The sequence below is a fragment of the Motacilla alba genome, chromosome 9 (assembly GCF_015832195.1).
Source record: "Motacilla alba alba isolate MOTALB_02 chromosome 9, Motacilla_alba_V1.0_pri, whole genome shotgun sequence".
Taxonomy (NCBI): domain Eukaryota; kingdom Metazoa; phylum Chordata; class Aves; order Passeriformes; family Motacillidae; genus Motacilla; species Motacilla alba.
This window is the reverse complement of record NC_052024.1, coordinates 191,438-215,078: the sequence shown is the minus strand read 5'-3', so window position 1 is coordinate 215,078 and position 23,641 is coordinate 191,438. Positions and strand designations below refer to the sequence as shown.

The 23,641-nt window shown below is 41.2% G+C and overlaps 1 protein-coding gene across 1 annotated transcript in view; it reads left to right on the top strand.

The window, feature by feature from the left end:
• Window positions 1-22,104, top strand: part of CLSTN2 (calsyntenin 2) — a 322,820-nt gene extending 300,716 nt beyond the window's left edge. Inside the window, exons 10-17 of the mRNA XM_038146273.1 lie at window positions 213-379; window positions 3,817-3,965; window positions 5,260-5,483; window positions 7,130-7,300; window positions 7,871-8,016; window positions 8,882-9,005; window positions 10,345-10,529; window positions 11,133-22,104. Coding sequence (XP_038002201.1) covers window positions 213-379; window positions 3,817-3,965; window positions 5,260-5,483; window positions 7,130-7,300; window positions 7,871-8,016; window positions 8,882-9,005; window positions 10,345-10,529; window positions 11,133-11,342 — 1,376 coding nt within the window. The 3' untranslated portion in view covers window positions 11,343-22,104. The remainder of the gene's footprint in view (window positions 1-212; window positions 380-3,816; window positions 3,966-5,259; window positions 5,484-7,129; window positions 7,301-7,870; window positions 8,017-8,881; window positions 9,006-10,344; window positions 10,530-11,132) is intronic.
• Window positions 22,105-23,641: the final 1,537 nt, after the last annotated feature.

Genomic DNA, 23,641 nt, shown 5'->3' with positions numbered 1-23,641 from the left:
AATCCTGGAAAATCCAGAATCTTAAAGACAGCCTGCTACCAGACACCACCCAAAAACCCACAAAGACATTCCACTGCACCACAATAAATGGGATCTCACTTACACTTGGCTGAGATGGATATTCTTTAAACGTGTTAAAACATAAAGTGATTTATTACATATGCAGTTTGTGCGTTGGTACCAATAACCATTTTGCATCCTCTTTTTTGCAGGAGGTGAAGTCACCAAGCCCAGGTTTGCTCAGTATTTCCATGGCAGCCTGGCCAGTCTGACAATACGGCCAGGGAAAATTGAGAGTCAGAAAGTGATTTCCTGTTTGCAAGCCTGCAAGGAAGGTCTTGATATTAATTCTCTTGAGAGTCTTGGCCAAGGAATAAAGGTGAGGGATGAACTGACATCATCTTTGATAAAAATTTAGATCTGATTTATGAAATGGAGAGCCCAAGGTAGAGTACACACAGTGCAAATGTACTCCCAGAAGCAATATAATTTCCCATAAAATCATGCAAAGAAAAAACAGAACAGTAAAAGAGCTGTGACACTGCAAAGAAAAATGTTTCCATTATTGCAGAGCTAGATGATCAGAAAATAAGGCACTGCTGATACTTCAGAGCCTGTATGAATTGCCAGGTTGTGTTTTCATGCTTATTTTGCTACTTCTACAGAAACAGACATGATTCCAAAGATTTATTGAATTTTGATCTCAAGTAGTTTTAAAGCAGTGGAATACATAAGTCCTACAGCAATACCATTCTAAAAGTCAGTGTGTTCAAAGAGGAAAACTTTATGGCACATGAAAATTGAACACAAAAATAAAAAACAAACCTAAAGTCAAGAAATTAAATTTTTAGATTTGAATATAAGTCATTATCCATCTTTATTATGCATATGACTACTGGCAATGTAGAGCTTTTTCTAAGACTGGAGAACAACAGACAGGGAAATCCTGTTTCAGTTTCAGACCTAGTGGCTAGATGGGTTTGCATTCATTCAGATAATTCTGAAATTCTGTTCTTTGGATACATATGTAGGATGTTGGCTATTCCAATGCTCATGTAAGCTGCAAAAGTCAGTTTTCCTTTACTGACACTATTATTTGGTGGCAGTGTTCTTGTGCTCAGTGTAAATGAATTTGTGAAGCTGTTTCCTAGCACACAAATACCACTGCCAAAGGAGCTGAGCTTCCATTCCAACCCAGGAAGTTCCTTTGGGTGCAGACAATGCATCCTGAGAGACTGAACAGGGGTGTTTTGTTGTGGGGTTTTCAGAGGGGAGGAGGATGGTGCTGTAACACTTCATCTGGAACATGCAGTGGGAGTGCCATGGACAGCATTTTATTAGCCAAACCTTTGTGTTGCACAGACTGATCTGAAATGCACCCAAATGCCTGTCTGGGTGATGACAGGTTGCAGTGGTGTAGTATAACTGACACATTTTGTGAAAACAAGTATAAAAATGAAAATTGAAAGTGCAAAGGTAAGGAGGAATTTTGCAAGCTCTAACATTTACATATGATGAAAGACCCCCAAAGAATTACTTTATCATCCTACCAAGGACATCATTAAGAATTTCACATTGCTGCTTCTCACAGCAACAGGACACAGGGGTCGGTTAAAGCTGTTTTTTAAAGGTAGTGCATACAAGGAGCAGGTAGGGATTTCCAGAATCCACATGTGTATGCCTAATAGTAAGTTCTTTGCTGGGATTTTCCATTAATTAAAGTACTGCACACTTAGTCCATGATGCTTAAAAGCACAGTAATTCCCTGTTGCTGCCCTCTGAAACCTGAAAATATTTGAGTCACCCCTGTTTCACAGGCTTGGGAAAATCCCTCTTCTACCACCCACTGCTGCTCCAGCATTTGTGACTGGCTTCTTCACTGTACTGGCAGTGCAGAGGGAAAAAGGAAGACAAGGGATTGTTTTCTGCCTTTTCATGCTTTTGCAAACCTTCAAAACATCTTCATTTTCTGAAATACAGATGAGGCATAGTGGGGTTTTCTTAAGTTACTGATATTGCTTTTACTGCCTCAGCAAGCCAACAGTGAGAGCAAAACAAAGAGGCAAAAATGATAGGAGCAACAAGAGGGAGATTGTGGAAGGGTTTTTTGGGGGGCTGACAGAAGGAAGCTCAGCTGAAAGCAGAACAGTTGCCTGACCTTGAAGAGAAAATGAGAGAGAAAGGTGTTGTGGTGTCAAAAACAAACACACCTGATCCCAGACAGACATGTGTGACATCTGGACAGACGAGGGGTTCTGTGGGGCTGTTTATGTGGTGTTCTGCAGATTCAGTGTTGGCAGACTGATACTGGAAGGTGGTTTGGGCACTTTGGACCATGGAGATTCACGCTTTACCCACCTGAGAAGGAGCAGTGTAGCAGCAGTTTCTGAGACAATAGTGTTGAACTGGTTTTGGGCTGCAGCCTAATTTTCAATATCTGTAGCAGCTCTCTGAGACACTGTCTAAACTGTTGCTATTTTTAGCTTTTTTAATGAGAAAGACAAAAATGGCTCAGACTGGGCCTTTCTCTGGTGCCTTTGGCAGCATTCCAGCGTTTTGGCAGCTGAGCTATTAACAGGCTAGCTAGAGTCTTCTTTTGCTAATTTTATTCTCTACTGTTGCTAGCTTAAAGAGAGGAAAAAGAAGTATATGCAGGCCAGGATTCATGTTAGTCCTCCTCTTTGTTAAAAAATACCCTTCAGTGTGTTGTGACCTTCCCGCACAAGCTTTAAACCCAGTCCTCCATGTTCTGTTTGACAAAGGACCCTGCACTTCCTCCTGTTCTTCACAGTCTGTTTGATGCGTTTTGCTTTTTAACCTTTCTGGCTGTAAGGAAGTGTAGGCAGCCACTGCCTGTATTTTAACAGAACATCTTCACATAATCAATGCCCAGCTTTGGGGAAAGCCTTTGCAGGAGACAAAAGTGCATTTTTGTCCTGTGCTGGCAACAGTAGGGTACAATGTCAAGTGGGTGACGCTGGTTTCCCCGGCAATGCGGATGGTTTACTGAGCCAATTAACAGATAAAACATGTAATTAGGATTAATTATGATGAAGGTAAAAATCAGTCATTGGTTATGTCACAACACTGACAAAGTTTTTTGATCAGCCAGGCTGATCTGTGTTCAGTGCAATGCGGTAGAGAAGGCTCGGGGCTACGAGAGCAGGCACTGATTTTGCAGGGTTTGCTGGCCCAAGTGAGCAGCTCCATCTTAAATCATGACACCCTTATTGATCATCAGACAGGATGGAGAGTCCCCTTTAGTGTGTCTGACATTAATGAAGATGTAGGAGGCAAATGTTGTAACTGTTTTGTTCATTTGTGTTGAAATGTATCTCAGAGAGGTAGCCCAGGATAAAACCACAACAAAAAGCAGCCAAAATATGCTTCTGCATGCTAGGCTGGCTCAAAAGGCAATGCTTTTATGTGGGGTGTATGTTTAACCTAAAAAGATTACATAGAAATAATAATCATGGTGGTAAGTTAAGGTTTTGAACATCTACAGAGTTAAAAAATAAATAGCATTGGAAATTGCTGCAGAAATTATATCAGCAAGTTGATAAGGCTGGGAAAAGAACAGCAAATCTGGATTAATTTACTTCAAAATTAATTATAACAGTAGTCATTTAGGTGACTGATACAAGTACATGATATAGAGAACAGCATGTGGATTCAGCCAATGACAGCTAGTGAGATTTTTTTTTTCTTAAATCATTAAAATTTTTACTTATGTCTGTGCAGCATTCCTTAAAAATATATATTATTTTGTACTCTGTACCTGGTCCCTTAGATACTAGTTATTTGTATTTCTCCTAGTATCACTTCAACCCTTCCCAGTCAGTCCTTGTCATGGAAGGAGATGACATTGAGAATATAAATCAAGCCCTCCAAAAGGTCTCATACATCAACTCCAGACAGTTTCCTACTGCAGGCGTACGACGTCTCAAAGTCTCATCTAAAGTCCAGTAAGTTATACTTCAGCTGAATTGAACAGATTTGGAACATTTTTATTAATTACTTTTCTCTTTGGCCGTGTAAAAAGAATAATTTTGGCTAAATTAAATTGATAGATCACACTGCTTTGTTATTGAACTTTAAAGGATTAATTTAATTTACTTTTATGCCAATTTACAAGGTGGATTACTCTTGATATTGCCTTCTTAAGAAGCCTTTCTTATTAGTGTAATGTACTTGCATTCTCTTTATAGTCTTGGGGCATACAGTCTGGACTGAACTGTGCATTTACTGCAATCTTATTTACTTTTAAACATTTATGGTTCCTTCTGAGATAGCCAGAGCCATGACTTTTTAATGCAGGCCTGTTCCATCAAACAGAGGACATATCTGCAAGAGCAGTATCTGTAGGTGGAAACAGTCTGTATGTGTCTGTCCCCTGATGCCTGTGCTGTCCCTGGAGGCTGGGCTGGGTCTGTGTCCATCCCTCTCTGTGCACCATGGTGACAGCAGCTGCACAGTGATGTTCAGAGCTGCCCACAGCCTCTCCTGGGCTCTGCTGTGTCCAGAGCAGGGGAAGCAGGGCTCTGGAGGGAAAACAACCCCAGTTCTAACAGCCCTGCCCTGCTGGGGCACAGCTGCTCCCAGGTGCCTGGGCCGTGCTGCGGGCTGAGCTCCGGCTGCAAGAGCAGCTCCCCAGGCAGTGCCACTGGAGCCAGCCCAGCCTGCACATCCCAGGGCTGGCCCAGCTCCTGGGCCAGCATGAAATAAGGCAGAGCTTGGCAGGAGATTCACTTCCTGCACAGTGCTGATTCAGGTGAAAATGGAAGTACAGGCGCTGCAGTTATTGGAGGGTCCAAAAAAAGTTCATAATGGGACCAATTTAAATGGAAAATGAGGCCCTTTTAATCACACATGACAGGATAACAGGGTTGTATTCATTAGCTAACACTTTCTGAATTTAATGTTTGGCTTACTAAAGTTAGTTGTAACCTAGTTAACTTTTTTAACCCTTTACTACTCTGTTAAATGTCAGTTCAACATTAAAATATTATTCTGATAGTGACCTTAGGAAAGACTGAGTTTGTCCCTCAGAATGAGTATCTGTGAAGGTGGGAAGGGAGGGGAGGGCCAGAGCTGGCCTGTTTGCACAGTGGTACAGGAGTATGGCCTCTTGTGTGACAGTGCCTGAGGATGAACTGGACTGACCTGAGAGCCATGAGCTGGGCTTGGGGCATTGCCAGTGCCACACTCCTCTGATGTGCAGTGTGTTACATGCAGTTAACCACTGATGTATCTTTTCAGATGTTTTGGTGAAGATGTCTGCATTAGTATCCCAGACATAGATGCCTATGTAATGGTATTTCAGGCCAATGAGCCCAAGATTACCATAACTGGGATGGACCACTTTGCTAGACCAGCTGCACAGTTTGAAAGTGAAAGAGGTGTTATTTTGTTACCTGACATCAGGATTGTCAGCACAGTCACTAAAATGGAGCATTCAGTGGACTTAAGAGAACATGACAGAGGTTTGTGTCTCTCTTTTATATATTATTACACATTCCGTAATGTCTCCTCATATTTTTTAAAGGATGGTGCAAACAAGTAATGCAAAGGAAGTCACTTCACCCAGATTAATTAGGCCACAGTAATGCTGTACTGAAGAAATTCAATTCAACACATTGAAAAATGTGTTAAATGGAGGCAGATCAGAAGGTGCTTCAAAAAAAGCAGATTTTCCATGTAGTATTCCTTTAGTATACTTTAGAATGATTCCTTTCTACTCTTCCTTTCATATTCTGTTATGTAGGGTACTTTCATTAGAATGCCTCTACTTGTAACAGAATTTTGTTAATTGTGCTGATAAGGTGAAAAGCAGTAATTGAACAAAAGTCGAAGTTTTATTCTGCTCTTATGTTTCCAGCTCTGATACTAGCTTGTGAGTGATACTTGAGAAAGTAATCTCATGCCTCAGTTTCCCACCTATAAAATGAATATAAAATCCTTTAAAAAATATTTCTTTTCAATGATGGCTGTTCATTCTAATGCTAAGCAATGTGTGTATCATTATTCAACACTGTGCGAATGTTCCAAAGTATAAATCAAGTTTAAAATCATTGTCTATAAAGGAATCTTCCTTTTGAATGTTTGTGTGCAAGGCAGATGAAATGTCTAGTAATTTGAGGAATCATTCTAAACACTGTTTGTTGGACTAGAATAAGCAGCAACTAGATGTGTGTCTCTGCAGAAGAGAAAATGGGTAATGGTATGCAAGTTTACAGGCTTGGATTACCTGAAGCCTACAAATTTGACTTGGACTGCATTTTTGGATATGTTACAGCTGTAACTTAGAGCTTAGGTACCCAAATTCACTGCACCAGGAGCTGGCAATCTAGGGTGTAAGGCTTTCCTGGCTGTGGCCTCCTTCCCAATACGCCCTCTAACATCAAGTTTGCAAAATGGGCGGGAAGTTCCAGACTTGCAGTGTCTGTGCCCTCGGGGAGCTGCTTAAGCAGTTTTGCCACACACTCTGTGCTAAGTTGATCAGAGAATTTAAATATTAATTTGATATGCTACTCTTTTTCCAGTAACAGAATGTTTTTTTAGTTGTACATGTTGAAGAACACTCAGTTTGTAACTTAATTTCTTTAAGTCGCATAGCACAGGACCTTGCTATTTATAATAATGCCCTGCTCTTGGATAGATGGCCTGGTCTTTGTGATGTAAATTGTTTATGGGGCACAGAGTAACTGAGAGAATCATCCAAGCATAGATATGTTGGATGTGTATTTTTCCAGTTTGGTTTTCCTTGAGAAAGCTGGTATCAATTCAGCACTGAAACCTGGGATTTTTTACATGAATTTATTTCCAAGATCAAATTTCAGTTTTCTACTTCCAGTAATGTTCTTGGGTGCCTTATACTACACCGCAATATATTTTCTATTTATCTCACTGGGTGTTTGCAGGCCTTCATCATCACAGCACCTGTGCAGACTGGACACTTCTCTTGATTTGCTTCAAGTGTGCTGGATTTAATATCAGCAAAAACAGTTCAGCCATCTTGGCAAAAATTGAAAGCCCTGATGCAAAGCACATAAAATGACTGAGCTGTTCTGTGATAATTTATCTTAATTTCTGTCCTTTTTTTTTCATGCCCCATGCCATGGGTTCACAGCCAATAAACAAGTGGTGGTAGAGGAAATGCTCCACAACTTGGATTTCTGTGATGTTTTGGTCATTGGTGCAGAGCTAGACCCTGAACAAGAGTGTTTAGAACTAGACCACGGGGAGCTTCAAGGAAAACATCTAGATGCCACGAATTCCACTGCAGGATATTCAATCTATGGTAAGTTCAGGAAATTTGTTTTCCCTTATTTTGTCACATCAATTATATATTGGAACGAAAGCTCAAATATGTAAGAAATTGGACAGAAATCTGTGATTTTCTAGCCATGAAAATATCCCAAGGGTGACTGTATCTTAAAAAACACAGCTGCTTCTTGATCTCTGGATGTGCTGTGTTTGCCCTTTGGATTCTCAGCATCCCTCCTGCTACTCCCCAAGTAAGGAAAACGGCATCCCTGCTTTCTTTAAATGTGGGGTTCTTGTGGACCATCACAGTGAAACGTGGGAGCGAGGGGGTTCCTGTACAATGCTGGGACATTGGCCATCTTTTTCTCATCACTAAGTAATTTATTCTGTACCATTGTTGTATTTTCCCCTCTCCATTAGGGACCTACATTCAGTTCCGAAAACTATCCTCACATAATCGAGTGTCAGGGAGCATTTGATGCCCTGTCATTTCTGACCATTCTGCCGAGTTCCGTGTGTTTTGTGAGCAGTTGATTTGTTGTGTGTTGCCAGAGCAGTGTTCCCTTGGCTGTCCCAGAGCTGTCCCTCCCCTCTCACCCTGCAGGTGTGGACAGCATGTTCAGCTATGAGCAGGTGCTGCGGCAGCTCCGCTACCGCAACTGGGGCACCTCGGCCACCTCGGACAGGAAGTTCAGGGTCAAGTGCTCCGAGCTCAATGGGCGCTACACCAGCAATGAATTCAACCTGGAGGTGAGCAGTGAGTTCAGCCTGGAGGTGAGCAGTGAGTTCAACCTGGAGGTGAGCAAGGAGTTCAGCTTGGGGGTGAGCAGTGAGTTCAACCTGGAGGTGAGCAAGGAGTTCAGCCTGGAGGTGAGCAAGGTGTTCAGCCTGGAGGTGAGCAGTGAGTTCAGCCTGGAGGTGAGCAGTGAGTTCAGCCTGGAGGTGAGCAGTGAGTTCAACCTGGAGGTGAGCAAGGAGTTCAGCCTGGAGGTGAGCAATGAGTTCAGCCTGGAGGTGAGCAAGGAGTTCAGCCTGGAGGTGAGCAGTGAGTTCAGCCTGGAGGTGAGCAGTGAGTTCAGCTTGGAGGTGAGCAAAGAGTTCAGCTTGGAGGTGAGCAATGACTGAGTCATGTTTTCCAACCTAGCACCGAGGCCTAGAGCCCAGGTAACAACTCCAGGAAACTGCGGGGCCTACTTAGCAATATGGTCAAAATTAGTAAGTGTTTACAAGGACAATTAACAGCTTAATAATTGTTAATAAAATTAACAGTTATTTCATAATGTTTAGGGAACATCTAAAAGCTGATTAATATAGAGAGAAGAAAAAGTCACTACTTATCCAAACAGGTAAATCAAAAGAGTCCTGTTCTGTGCCACTTCAGAGCCAACAGCCAGAAAGTTTAGAATGTATTTTTCATGCTACAAATTAGAAATATGTTAAGCTGTGTATTTTCCACTGGTATTAAAAAAAAAGAGTTAATTTGGCCTTTAGCATCTGTGAACTAGTGTCCCTATCTGCTGATGAACTTCATAGTCCAATGTAATGTATGGAACCAGCAGGCTTGGAGTATAAACCACTTTTGAGTATCTGGTCTCTTATTTTTCTCTTCTCCCAGGTTAATATTCTACACAGTTCCAACTCAAACCTCATGGACCATGTAAACCACATGATATTCCAGCCCAAATTTCTCCAATCTGTTCAGCACCCTGAGGGGAGTGTAAGTGCAGTTCACAGCTCAGGTATGTGACACCTTCCCAGAGACTGCTCACAATGATTCCGATGTGTCAGTGTTTCCCTTGTGGGTCAGCCTGCTCCACAGACTAAAGCCCTGAGGTCCATTGTTTCAGCTTCTAAGACCTCTCAGAGACCACAGGTGTGAAAGAAGGTAACTCTGAATTCTATTCTGTCCAAGAATGTACTTTTAAATTAAAACCTGGTATCCTTTTTTAAAGTCTTCATTAATGGTTTTGTGCTCTGACCCCCACTGTTAAAAAATAAATATAGGATATATTTTTATTTAATTTTTAGGCTATATGAGTTAAAATATATACCCAAATCTGAAACCTTTTCAGTCAAGTTAAATGCAGGGCAAAGATACCTATTTGAAAGCTGTATTTTGAAATCCCTTTAGCTGAATGATACATATGTGAAGAAGTAAAGCTGATGTAAAGTGTAGGCAGTTGTAAGTAGCTATATACAGAGATGCTTAGAAGATTACTGTATTTTTCTTTACATTGTAGAGACACTTCACTAAAATGAAACTGACTGTTTAATGGATAAACTATTGCAAACTAGGCTTTTTCATTCCTAAAAAACTGCTTCGTTTTCAGACTTACATTCTGATAGGCAGGGCAAGGCAACAAAATGGGTCATGGACTGGGTTATCCCATGCTCCTGGAACTGCAGTACCTCGAGGTACATAGAAAGTGGCAGCATTTCTCCATTATCCTAACTATGGAGCTGATCACATTACAGCTGAGAGACTTCTTCCTGTGACTAGGGGGAGACAGGGGCCTCTCAGAGTACAACCAAACAGTGGGGGAAAATGTCTTGAGTCCTCAAGAGTCTCCCAGGAAGGTTGTTACACAGACAAATAGGGTGGCAATGCATTTGTTTCTGGGAGCTTGAGATTGAAATCGCAAGCATTTGAAACCTTTGAAAATATAAGCTTTGAGAGGTACATTTTGCCTCAAGTGAGGTTGAGACCTCGGCTGCAATCAGAAGGGGTCAACATGCAAGTGAGGTAACATTATTTTTACTGCAAAAACTATTTGATTCTGCACTTACTAACTACCTGTCTTCTGTAGTTAAGTGGCTCAAAAAGCAAAGGTGAGCATGCTCACTTTTTAGTTAGGATTTACCATACTCGGGATAAGATATCTGTGAACATCATTTGTGTGTGCTCTGCCTTAGTGGATGGTCAACACTTTCCATCATCCCGGGCACATGGAAGGTGTCTGTCCCGATTCTCAGTCCAAAGGAGGGGCTGCTGTGGGTTGAAAATGAACAAGGTTAGTGAGGTTTGGATGACTTGTTCCACAAGTGTAACTGCATCCCCTTTGCCACCCTTTGTCCCAGTGGTTCCCAGCGTGGCCACGATCGTTATCATCATCTGTGTGAGCATCCTGGTGTTGGTGGTGACGCTGGGCGTGTTCCGGCTGCGCTCAGCCCGGCAGCACGGCTCCCTGGGCCACGAGGGAGCCAAGGAGAACGAGATGGACTGGGATGACTCCGCTCTCACCATCACCGTCAACCCCATGGAGGTACTTACCCGGGGCACAGCACTGCACCCTGGCACTGCCAGGAGCCACTGGCTGGGCTGGCAGTGGGTTTGAGCATCTTTCAGGATGCAGTTGTTCAGCTGTGTGTGTGTACACTCAAGACCCCAGCTCAGTTCTCTGTTCTGCACACCTTGATCAGATATAATTGAGAACTTCAGATTTGTTGTCATGTGTAATTACTAAAGAAGATGGTGAAGAACTCTCAGGTACAGCATCACTTCCACTCCATCCATGTCTGTTTGTAGGTACCCAAGATGATATAGTTGCTTTGGTTTTAACTTTTTCATGTTAACATTTATACACTGAAAGGAGGGGAAGTCATCATCATTTAAACAAGATAATGTTGAAGGTTTAAATTTTGGTAGTGTGGCTAACAAAGAGATTGCTTGTTGACATCCCATTCTTCTTGCAGTAGTTTTTGAATGTTTGCTACCAACTTGTATGAATTTGATGCTTAATAATCACATAATGATGGAAAGCAGATTTAGCCAGCAGGTTAGCATTTCTAAATGCTCATTTGAGACAGCTCTGGCTGTCAAGAAGGCACCTTTCTGCTACTGTCTCATTTCTTTAAATGTATTGTAGAAATATGAAAAGCCACACCAGACAGAAGAGGAGAGTGAGGAAGAAGACATAGATGATGAAGAGGAAGACACAACCAGTGCTGAATCAGATGATAGTGAAGAGGAGGAAGAGGAGGAAGAAGAGGAGGAAGTGATTGTCCAAAAGGGAGACAAACAGAATGCCACTAGGCAAGAGCAGTTGGAGTGGGATGATTCAACACTCCCCTACTAACAAACAGCCCTCCAGCCACAGCTCTTTTGTAACAGCCAATACAATGTTTTTCAGAGTCTATGAATTCGTTGACAGGATTGGAACTTCTGCTTGCCTCTAACTGTTTTGCCTAAAATGATCTTGTTGTAGTAATTGATAACGATAGAACTGACCCTTTTCTTACAAAGCCTGGAGAAAAGGTGGTACAAACCTCCTGGCACGCGCAGTAATAAAGTAATCCAGAACTTGATCTGTTAGCAAGCGTAGTTCTCAATTTCCTGTTTCTACCCTGCAGATGTGTGACAAAAGTCCTGTCACTCAATCCATACAAGTTTTTGCCTTTGCTACTTTTTTCACACAGGAGAGATTTCAGCTTGTTATGTAGAATAACTTCTGTGGGTCCAAATACCAGTTGCCATATAACTTCACATTTTTACAGGTGTAAAAAAACATAATCCACCTTCAAATTGGGGCAGGGCTTTAGTGCTACAGGGGCTAAATTCCATCTATCATCTTGTCCTGCCTTTTGGATGTTAACTGTCTTCTGCAAGGGAATATCTAGGACTTGACAGGGGATGCATGTGTGCTTATGTAGACGTGGATGGTGTATTTTTTCAGGCATGCTGTCAGACCCTCAAGAGGGGGATTTTTATCCAATCTACCAATAGAAATTAAAAACGAGTTTAAGAAAAGCAGCAACAAGAAAGGGCTGCTGAAGGTTATCAAAAAAAACCCCAGTCTGTGTCCACAGATTGAGTAATATGGTCTTATGCAAACTGTAAATTCTAATGGGATTGATTCACTGAAAATCTGTAGAGCTGCTCATTAGTTATGGATTGAGCAATTTGCAGCAAATCGATGCTTTAAACTGTCTGTCTCATGGAACCATTAGCTTGCTGCAGCATCTTACTGAACTAGTGGAAAATAAGTGACCCCATTATTCCATAGCTATGTATGGCTGGGATTTAAACAATTATTTTAGATGAGGAAAACGTTCCCTTTTGCTTAGTCAATGCCAGCTGGAATTCCTGTCTGACTATATTCTATAAAAACATGATGCCCTATTTCTTCTGTACCCCTGCCTGCCTGTAGTGCACAAGAGAAAGGAACAACACTGTGAGCCCTCTTCTGTGCTCATAATTTTCCCTTATTTCTTCTGCCTGAAGCCATTAATGTTGAGAAAAGGTTTTATAAAGTAGACAAGGAAAAATAAAACCTACTTGGAACCAAAATAATTGAAAACAAAAACTAAAATCTTAAGAGGCTGAGAGAGTATTTTAGTTTGTTATAGTAACACAGCATATTTTTCTTAAACACTGTTTAAAAAGGAAAAAAAAAAAAAAGAAAAAGCAGAGCTACATATACAATGTGTTGATTAGTCTGTGTGGTGTGGTTTTGGCTCCCTTTTCCTTAAGTACCTTTCAACTGCTCTGCTTACCAAATGCTGCAGCACTTGCTGGGGTAGCTGCTCCAATGCACAGAAACAAAACGGCACGGAAGTGAATGCTGCTTAGTGGCTTGTCTGGGTTATTTTCCTGAGTACTTTGTTTTCTTTGCAATTTCATCTCTGACTTTTGCTTTTCTAATCTGCTGTTTGAAATTAGCTGCTGCTTCTTCTCCACTCTCCCAGTCAGTCTTGCCACAACAGGCCCTTCCTGAGCACCCTGAATGGTGGCTGATGTTGCAAAGGGTACTTGGAGCAATCTTGAGGGCACCCTCCTCCCTCAATACTGGATTATTAACAGCTCCTGAATGTCGTGGGATATAGGGAATATATAGGGTGCTTGTAATTCCAGTTTCTGCATTTGGTAGCTGAAAGGAAATACTGACAGCAACTAGGGCCTTTAGTTGAATATCTAGAAAGTAAATGAAAGAAAACTCGATATTAATTTTAAAATTAGAGATATTCATGCTTTTATTTGTTGTGCCTGCAATCACATTGTCACATGGTCGTTAAGACTGGCAATACAGCAGTTTTCTTTTGTTATCAATCCTGTTTCATTTTATTCTCTCACACATATTAAACTTAGAAGAATATTTGCAGAATCAAGGCCACATAAGTAGATATTATCTGCAGGAATAACTGCTGTAAAAATGTCCACAATTTCTGTTTAATACAAAATTAATATTAATATTTCTGATTATCTTGAGCAAAATGTTATGTTAGATCAGTTCCTACCATCCTAGTATCCTAGATAATTTCCCAGTTTTAGTTTTTTAGTGACATGAAGCAGGCTCTTCATGATGCTTGTTACCAGCACATATCAGCAAGTCTTTCTGCTCAGAAAAAAAAAATCAAAATTAAATGTAGATATTTAAAATTCAATTTCAGATTTAAAACTGGACTTAAATTATTTTAAAGTTTCTGTTATCCTGATTATTATTATTTTATTGTTGTTGTTGTTGTTGTTGTTGCTGTTATCATAGCAAACATTAGGGCAACTTGAAAACAGCAATTTACAACCTTATTGACAGCCTTTAATTCTTTTATATGTTTGTGAATTCATCAGTGTGTTTCTCCATCTAATAGACTTTTATCTTTTTGCTACTGGAAGCAGATCTTTTCAGGTTGTACTCGTACGTTACACAAAAAGGAAACAAAGTATTTTCTCTACTGTAAATAAACCTACATTTTTAAACCTAAGCAAAGTCATATAGGCATGTGTGTTATCACTAAAACTTGGTTTGCAGTAAGATACTCAGCAAACTCTAATGTATCACTGTACTTATGTTAGATTACTCATTGGAGTGCATTATGCAGCATTTTTCATTCAAATAAATAGAAACATCCTTTTCATAGAATGGCAGTGAGAATGAGGTACTTCTTCACAAAATGGGCCCTAGAATATTTGTATAGCACTGAAAGCAGTGGTTTTCTGAGCAAAACTACTACTAGAAAATCACAGAAATATCAATTTTTCTAAAACAATTCTAACAGTATTGCCTCCCCTCCAGAAATTATTTTTTTATATAGCCTACTTGCTTAAAAACCAACCAGAACATATAGACACATATATACATAAAGACACACATGTGGGGTTTTTTGCCCCTCATCAAAAGCCAGAATTCTCTCCTTTTCTCCCTGAAAAGAGTGTTTAGAATTGTAAAACCATTCAGGTTGGAAAAGACCTCTAAGATCATTGAGCACTGCCAAGCCCACTCCTAACATGTCCCAAGGTCCCCCATTCAGGTGTCTTGGAATTCCCCCAGGGATGGTGACTGTGCACTGCTCTTGACAGCCTCTTCCAATACCTGACCATCCTTTCAATGAAGAAATTGTCCCCAATATTCAATCTAAACCTCCCCAGCACACTTAAAGCTGTTTGCCCTTGTCCTATCACTTATTATTGAGAGGAGAAACCAACCCCAGCTGGCTGCAGACTCCTCTCAGGGAATTGGAGAGAGTGAAAAGGCCCCTCCTGAGCCTTCTTTTCTGCAGGCTGAGCCCCCCCAGGCCCCCCAGCTGCTCCTCATTTGCCTGGTGCTCCAACCCTTCCCCAGCTCTGTTCTCTTCCAAGGACTCACTGCAGCTCCTCAGGGTCTGTCTTGTGGTGAGGTGGCTTTTTTTACACTAGCAATAAACAAGTGTATCCAAAGAAAGCAGTTCTGAAGAGGTACCCACAATCCATGGCACCAGGAATCCAGAGGTGACAACAGAGGTCTAAAATGACATCACATCAGTGATCCCTTAAATTTTTGGAGTTCTAATCTAAGGCTTGGAAAAACTGTAAAGCCTACAAATGCAAATTGAAGATGTTGTCAGAATTAATAGAACTGCCTAAGTGGCTATTTGTGGTTAATGCCTCCCATTTCTCTTTCATTTCTGCCCCCTCCATAGGAGTTTTATCTTTGCAAGTAAACCTTAAAATGCACAGTTGAGATTAATGTCAATGTTTACTGCATTGGCTGACACATCTAGAAATAGACGTAGGGTTTGTGACATCTTTAATACTAATTAAAATTAACTGTTGCTGGTTTTTCATTCCAACAGGTAATACCTTGCAGTGGTGGTGGGACTGCTTTTTACCTCACCAGAGGCTAATGGGAGGGAGCAGTTTATTTTTCTGTCTGGCACGTGGTGGTGCTGAACTTGGTGAGCACCGTCCTTCCTCCATTCTGGAACAAAGTAAGGCTCAGAAAGGATCAGAGAGCTCTAAAGTTCCTTCTGTGATTGAAATCCACTGTCTCCATTGCAGGAGCTGTCCCTGCCTGACCCTAAACTGAAAATAATGCCATGGGAAATGAGTAGCCCCAGGTGAAGGATGGGCAGAGGGTAATGCAGTAGCAGCCCTTACTTCACTGTGGCAAAGCCTTTTGAGCTTTGATAAAATATAAATAATAAATAATTTGTGTCTCAGCAGTCCCTTTCCCCAGGTGTAACCTCAGAGGCAGCTTTACTTGTCTCCCTGGTAGGGGTCCTGGTGCACTGGGACCCAACACTGCTTCTTCTCAAAGTCTTGGTGCCAGCACACACAGCTCTCCACAGAACAGCACCAGGAAAGACTTTACTGGGGTGACAGCAGGTCAGGGTCTGGTGGGATGGAGCTGTTCCTGGTACCCTGGAATAGAAATTATAATACCAAAATTAAGGATGTTTGCAAAAACATATGGATACTGAGAGAGGGAGAGGAAACAAAACTGAGTACGTCTCCTCTAAGGGGCTTCCCCTTCCCTTAATTCATACATACTGACCAGAACAAGTATCTCAAAACTAGGATATCCCCAGTCTCAGGGGGGATATCAGGTTTTATCAGGTTCTGCCTTAAGAACTGCTTTCTGCCTTTAAGCAACTGCTTAAAGTAGTTCTACACCAAGTGAGTAAATCTAAGGAGATAGGAGAAAAAAAACCCAAATGACAAAACATAAATATCAAAAAGATTGCTGAAGAAATCAAACCACCTTCTAAGTCACTGAAATAATTCCTGTTGGTTGTACATAATCCTGTGCTGTATCATCTCCCTCATGCTCCAGCATCACCAATGGCATTAGGTTTTCCCTCTCAGCACAGCAGAGGAAGCTGCCAGGCCTTGTTCCTGCTCAGCCCCGCTGCCCCCAGAGCCTGCGAGCTCACAGCACTCCAGTGCCACTGCAAACAGCCATGGGAACAGCAGCCAGCCCATCCCTCTAGGACCCTGGTGTTCCCAAAGGAACCCACATTCCCATGCACCAAACCATTGCACTTTGTAATATTTTCTACAGCACCCAGAAGCTGTGGTCCTGTACGGTCTTTGTACATTGGGGTCAGATGGGGTTTTTTTAAATAAAGAAAGGCATAACAAGCAATGTGTGAGAAGTGATGTAAACTGAAATGGATCAGGTTCCCTAAAGCTGCATGTCTCAGATTGTGTGTCCAGTGATCAGACTTCTGGTTGCTGGACTCTCCTGGAATCCAGCTTCATTTTTGTTAGCATGGAGAATAAAGATACAAAGAATAGCGATAACTACTAAAGCTACAGCAGAGCAAAATTCATACTCTCTTAACACACCCAATCTCAAAAAACATTTCTGTTAAATATATTAGGAGATTGCTCCAGTGATATCTCATAAAGTAATTATAATTCATCACCTTTGCAGGATTAGCAAGGTTCAAGCCTGGTGTGTTCTTTTTGGTTTTGGTTTTTTCTGAAAAAAACACAGTCATAAATTAAAAATACACAAACTTGGACAGTGCAAAAACGAAAGGGGAGCAAGGGCTTTAATTTCATAAGCCTCTGTCAAAGATAGGGGTTCAAAGTAATAAACAAGTGTAGCCCTCAGTATTGAAACTTAGCAGAAGAAATGAACCCTGGAAGTTTTGTATGTTCACAAGTTCATTCCTGGTGATGAAAAGGCAGGCACCAGAGCAGGTTCCCTTTTTCCCTAGAGGCATTTTGCTGCCTTTGGTGTAGGTATTGCCAGCAGTTTGCTCGTTATGGTTTCCACGTCTCTGCTGGCAACAGGAACAGTGCTGCTAGCATCCTTTGGAACAGCCCTGTCAAAGATTCTGGTGGTGAGCCATAATTCAATAATTCTCCTGCAGCTCTGCTCTCAGCCCTCCATGGTGGAGCACTCCCAACACATGCAGAGGGAAAGACACAATGGTTACAGCGGAGAGCTCTGGGCTGGTGCTTCATTAGTTACTGCCTATAAAGAGACACACTCAGCAGCATGAAGCACTGCAAATGTGGGAAACAGAGTTCAGGAAAAGCCCTCATTCTTATTTTCAGTACTAGATCACAGGGAAGTTGTGCATTCATCAGCTGTTGAAGCTCCATGCCCATGTATTGTCACTATTTATGTCTGTGCTGAGAACAAAGAAGCAGCAGAAATTTTTTCCCCCAGTTAAATACATTGTACAATAAAAGAGCCTAGCTTTCCCTGGGCAAGGTGCACAAAGCTTGCCAAATGCAAAGAGAAGCTGTCTCCAAATAGGGGACAAAGATTTTACAGTGGTATTCCATCCTTGTACTTCAGACACCCAGAAAATTTCATGGGAGTAAAATGCTTTTCTGCAGCCCTACCTATTCCTTTTGTATAAATCTGGACACAGTTTTGGGTTTTCAGAGGCATTTAACTTCCCATCTGGGTATAAACTTCCCAGCTTTCAGGTGTCCTTTGGTGTACTAACCCATAAAACTATTTTTGGCTGAAGGTTTCAGGATATACTAAGCGGGGGGAAAAAAACAAAAAGTTATTCAAATTACAATGTCTTTTTTTCCTGCTCCTGCCTCACCTAAATATATAAACAAAGGCACAAAAGGCTTGATCAGACAACCCTGACCAAGTCTGTGACTACAACGACATTTCAAACCAGTACTGAAATTGGCAATAAATCTTTGTCTACAAACTGCTTAATGTGCAGTAGAGGAGAAGGTGGATGATTGTTTTAACTGGGCATGCTCTCTAGAATGTGGAATGGATCAACTACAGTCAGTTCCATTAGAAGATCAAATAATTATTTAAGGAAGAGTGAACAGGAAAGTAGAAGAGAATACATGAATAACAGAAAGAGATCAGTTTTACAGTGATGTGAAAAAAAAAAGTTGAAATTTGATCTTGTAGAAAAGAAAGAGACATAAAAGTGTCAGTGTCAAATAGTAAGAAAATGGAAACATTTTCTGTTTCCGTGCCAGAACTGACACTGTCACGATGAACAAGAAAGAGAATGAATGATGTAGGATGTCGAAGGGTTCTGAGATGACCAGACATAGATGCAAAACACACACGTGTGTGTATAAGAAAATCACAGAATGGTGCCCATGGGGAGGCGGTGGCTGTGGTGATGAAAGAGAACTTGCAGGTTTTTAGCCTGGCTGATGCTGAAGTTGCCTTCTTGAGTTCCAGTTACAGCACCTCCAGCAGAGCTGGGAAGGGAGCAGGGCCATGAGAGGTGTTGCTACACTGTGTGTGCTTTAAGTAGAAAAATTTAGAGCCAAGGCCAGCCCAGGGGGCTTGGGGCAAACATTCTGTCTGCTATGACTCAATTCTGAGGGTACAGTTACCACACAGTTTAATTTGAGGTAAGACATGGAACTTTTGCCCACAGACAGTTGTTGATTAGAGATTTTCTACAACAAACATACTCCATGGGTTGATAAGGAGCTGGAGATACCCAAGGCAGACTATATTCCATATTGAAAAAGCCCTCAAGTAAACTTTTTGTAGTGATACAGTCTCCTAAGTGGCCACACAGTTAGGAATCCTGATTTTTGAAAATATACATAATAGAAAACTTATTTAAGGATAACAGCCATCCCTGTGCCAGTCTGAGAGCTGAAGTTATTGCCTCCATTCTCAGAATCAACTACTGGCACATTTATTTTTGGCCTTTCCACAAACTGATGTAAAAGTGTGAGGTACATCTGAAAAGAGATGGGGTTTTTGTAGTATTCTCTTAGAAATACTGTGCCACCAGTTGAATAAATTTTTGATTGTGGTTAACAGACAATTCTGTTCAAAGGGTCATCATGACAGGGATGGGAAGATACACCAGAGTGGATTATTGCTTTGCAGGGTAATCCACACCATGGGTGAGCTTCCTGAGAACTGTTTCATCTCAACTTCAGTGTGTTTTGAAGTTTATAGTAGACTTATCAAATCCTAGAAATAAAGATTAGTAGACAAAAGGAAAAAGTAGTGCAAGTAGAGTATTATGCTAACAGTGCAGAATTATTTCCTAGAATATATTTTTTAGTGTTAGGGGTGGGGGTGCTTCAACCTACTTAAATGTGTCTAAGCCTGGGGCTTCTACTGCTTCCCCTGGGAGATTGTTCTAGAGTCTATTAGAAAGTCCATTAGAAAACTTTTCCTAAAAATGAATTTAAATAATCCTTTTTGTAATTTTTATCTCATTAGTCCTAGTTATACCCTTTTGCACCACTCTAAATAGTTCCTCTAACCATGATTTATGTCCTTTGAATATTTTTAGATAGTTATCAAGTTCATTGCCTTTGGTAATTTACTAGAGAAGCTGTGAATCTGTCCTCATCCCAATTCATTCCTTCAGTTTTGTATTTCTTACCTTTCCATGAAATGTTCTTAATGCACAAACTGAATCCCCTAGTATTTCCTTAAATGTGTCACGGTCAGTTCACTCTGTTAAGGTGCTCTGTGTTGCTGGTGTCACTGCATAAGTTGTTAAAGTTTAAACAATAAATTTAAATTGAAGCTTGATTTTTAAAAAATCTTTTCTGTAATCCATGGATAAGTTCTCATATGATATGAATTTGGCAGTGTCTTTTACATGGGTATGATTTAACAAAGCCAACCAATAAATGCTGCAGCCAATCAAACAATAATACAAAGTATAATTTGTTGAAACTTAGGTTGCTGTCATTAATGTGAAAAGAGACATTGTCATTCGGGGGTCCATGTTTTTAAGTGTCCCTACACTAAACAGCAGCTATTAACCAGTACTTTCACTTCAGACAGATAATCCTGCTTCTCCTCAAATGTCAACAGAACGCACCTACTTTCTAAAACAAATGCTCAAGATTTCTAGATAGGCACTAACTGCTGCAAAGAAATAGAATTGTGCCAACTCTTCTGATTACTGCCATGCCTGCACTTATATTGCAAATTTGTGATCCATTTCTGGTCTCTGGCTGGCATGATGACCATGTGGTTTGTTTTCAAGCATGTCCCAAGCAAACCTGTGTTCGCTGGCTCAGAAGCCACACTGGCAAACAGGGAGGATGTACAAAGGGAGCTTGGGTCTTTTCATTGATGTGTTTCCTTCATCTGCTCCTGCCTCCTGTACCTGAACTCCAAACCAGAACTGAAATCCTTGTGTTTGAAGAGCCACTGCATCACTTAAAACCCAAGGGAAATAGGATTTGATTTCTTCTTCATTTGGGCTGTCTGCAAGGGTTGGTGTAGAGGGGAGGGCAGGAGCACTGAGGGTTCCAGGGGTGACTTTAGGGAGCTCTACGCTTCCCTGAGCACATCTCTGACCCTAGTGGGTGCAAATTGTGCAAACCATATTGTAGGAAAGGAATTGCCAGGAGTGGGTTTAGGTCACATGAGCAAACAATGACTTCCTTGGCATTGGCTGTTTGCTGTCACTGCTCTGCCCACCTTCCCCAAACGAGCCATGGCATGAGGAGTACCTAAAGTCTGATGGACCTGGGGAAGATGAATGAGCCTTGGAAGGTCAGGTTGCAACACCAGGGAGAGGAAAACAGAAGAGGAATTCCTGAGCAAGGAGCTGTTAAACATGACTTGTGATGAGCAACAGGGCAGGAATCAGACATGCACCCTGAATATTGCTGCAGCTTGATGAAAGGGGTTGTTCTAGTTAGACTGAACTATATAGTTATTAAACATTTAAATGTTACTGAGAGTGTAGGATTTTGAAGAGCTGAGAAATTATCATGTTGAATGTAACAGCTGTGCTCTAATTGGCTGGGGCAATTCTATTTCATATTTCATCATCTCTTGACAGTAAAAATGGTATTTCATCTGCCTGCAAAAATGTACAATTTTTCCCTCACAGTTCATCATTCCCCAGATTGTTTCCATGTTAGTGCACTGGTTCTTGTTGAGGAGCAGTAACTGCAGTTGGTAGCCTGTATTTTGTAGCTTGGGATTGCTTCCTGGCTGTTGAAATTCTGTATAGTTGTGGCCACTTCTATGGATAATAAAAACTATACCAGAGAAGGGATTAAATAAATATATGCTGTATGGTTGTACATACAATGGTTGTACTCCGTAAATGTGTCTCAAACCAACAGACTGTTCAGCCCAGGAAAAATGCCCTTACATGAAATGTCTTGTTGTTGATGTGAAACAACCATAGACCATATCTTGAAATGTCTTGTTGCAGATGTTAAATGCATTTCTGAAAGCATGAATCTACACAATTTATGCAGTACAATGAATTAAATTACTATATGCAATTGAAAATATTAATATGAAATGATTTTTTAATATAGATGAATCAGCTATTTAAAAAAAAAGAAAACTCAACCCTTTCTTAATGAAAATGTACAGTAAATTTTGACAGACAGTATAGTACAAAAACCCTACCTTTACATAGAGTAAGAAGTTGTACAAAAGCTCCTCCATGGCATAGTGGTGTCTTTCATAAAAGCCATGTCAATTTGCACAGTCATTTATGAATTCAGCATTGTTACTGCCCATATGTTTTCCACAGGACTGACTGACTGCATATTCCAAATAGTTCTGTTATTTTAAAATTTGTTCTGTACATTTGTGCATGTATAAAGCCAGAGTCATTTTTGTGGTCACTACAGCACTTTCTGTGAATTGGCCAATAAATATAATTTTAGAATTTCACATAAAAGGTAATGTTGTCTAATCTTTATTTCACTGATTATTGGGATGTTCTCATTTCCTGAAACATAACCCTTAAACCCTAACACACCTCAGGTGGAAAAGGTTAAATATCTGGCCCACATCTGCCATCTCTCTTGCTAATTCCTAAGGAGAAAAATGCCATGTGTCAAAAGACTCAGTCCAGTTTTAGAGCATCTACACAACTTTTCGTCCTGCTGCTGAGAAAAGGAAGCAAGGGAAAGGGAACTTTTTGAAGAGCTGCTGGTATTTATATTTAATAGCCATCTATTTTCCCCCTTCATTTTGGTGTGATAAAAGATGATAAAATATTAATGAGAAGGATGAATATACCATATATTGCACACATAAAATGTAAAATAGTACAAGGGGAAAAACCTAATTCTGGTTCAGCAGCCTATGAATTGCATTAGTGCATGTAAGTGATGTATGTGATCTCATCACACACAGGAACGTGCCTGACTTCTCTTTGCTTTCTGCTCTGTCTGGAGCTCCCCTGCTCGTCAGCTCCTCAGGCTCGATCCCATTCTTTTCCAAGATGTTGCACTGATTACTTCAAATCCGGTCTACACATCCCAAACTCACCGTGCACACTTCTTTACCACACACAGTTAAATATGGTCTAAGATGCAATTCAGCCCCTTCCAATTTTCAGAAGGGTTCATCTCCCACTTCACCAGTCTCAGTGACAAGCAAAAGCCAAACCTGAACATCCAAATCTCTGCCTCCAGCCCCTGCTGCACCAGGCTGAGCACAGCAAGTGCTGGAGACAACATCAGCCTTCACAGCCCTGTTTCAGTGGCACAGCCTCCCATGGCTGGCTGGAGTTTGGGAAAGTCAGGGGAAATGCATATCCTACACAGGGACAGTGAGCCCAGTCCTGTGTCATTGTAGGTACAGACTCCAGACTCACAGATTCCAAACAGAAGTTCCTGTTTACTGCATTTCACATCCAGAGAGTGTGGCAGCCTTAGCCATTCCCTTTGGTAAGAAATCTGGGATTAAATATGGCCACTTTCACTTTTTAATAATAAAACTTCCTGAGGGTCTGAAATATTAGTTAAGAGAAGCTGTGCTGAGTGTGCTCCCAGCAAGGCTGGATCATCAGTCTGCATGGCTGCAAGGCTTGTTTTCTTAATAGAAAAAAAAAGTTCCTAAATCTAATTTTGCTTCCCTCCTTGGAGAGCAATTCCTGACTGCCTCTCCTCTCCTCTCCTCTCTCCTCTCCTCTCCTCTCCTCTCTCCTCTCCTCTCCTCTCCTCTCCTCTCCTCTCCTCTCCTCTCCTCTCCTCTCCTCTCCTCTCCTCTCCTCTCCTCTCCTCTCCTCTCCTCTCCTCTCCTCTCCTCTCCTCTCCTCTCCTCTCCTCTCCTCTCCTCCCCCAATGCAATCTAGGTTTTTACATTTGTGTGTCATTAGTTAACAAAATAAAAGACAAAGGAAAGAAAATTGTATGCCCCATTAGTCCCCACCACAGTAACCATTAAATCCTGGCGCGTTCTCTTAATAGAAAATATACACCTAGTAT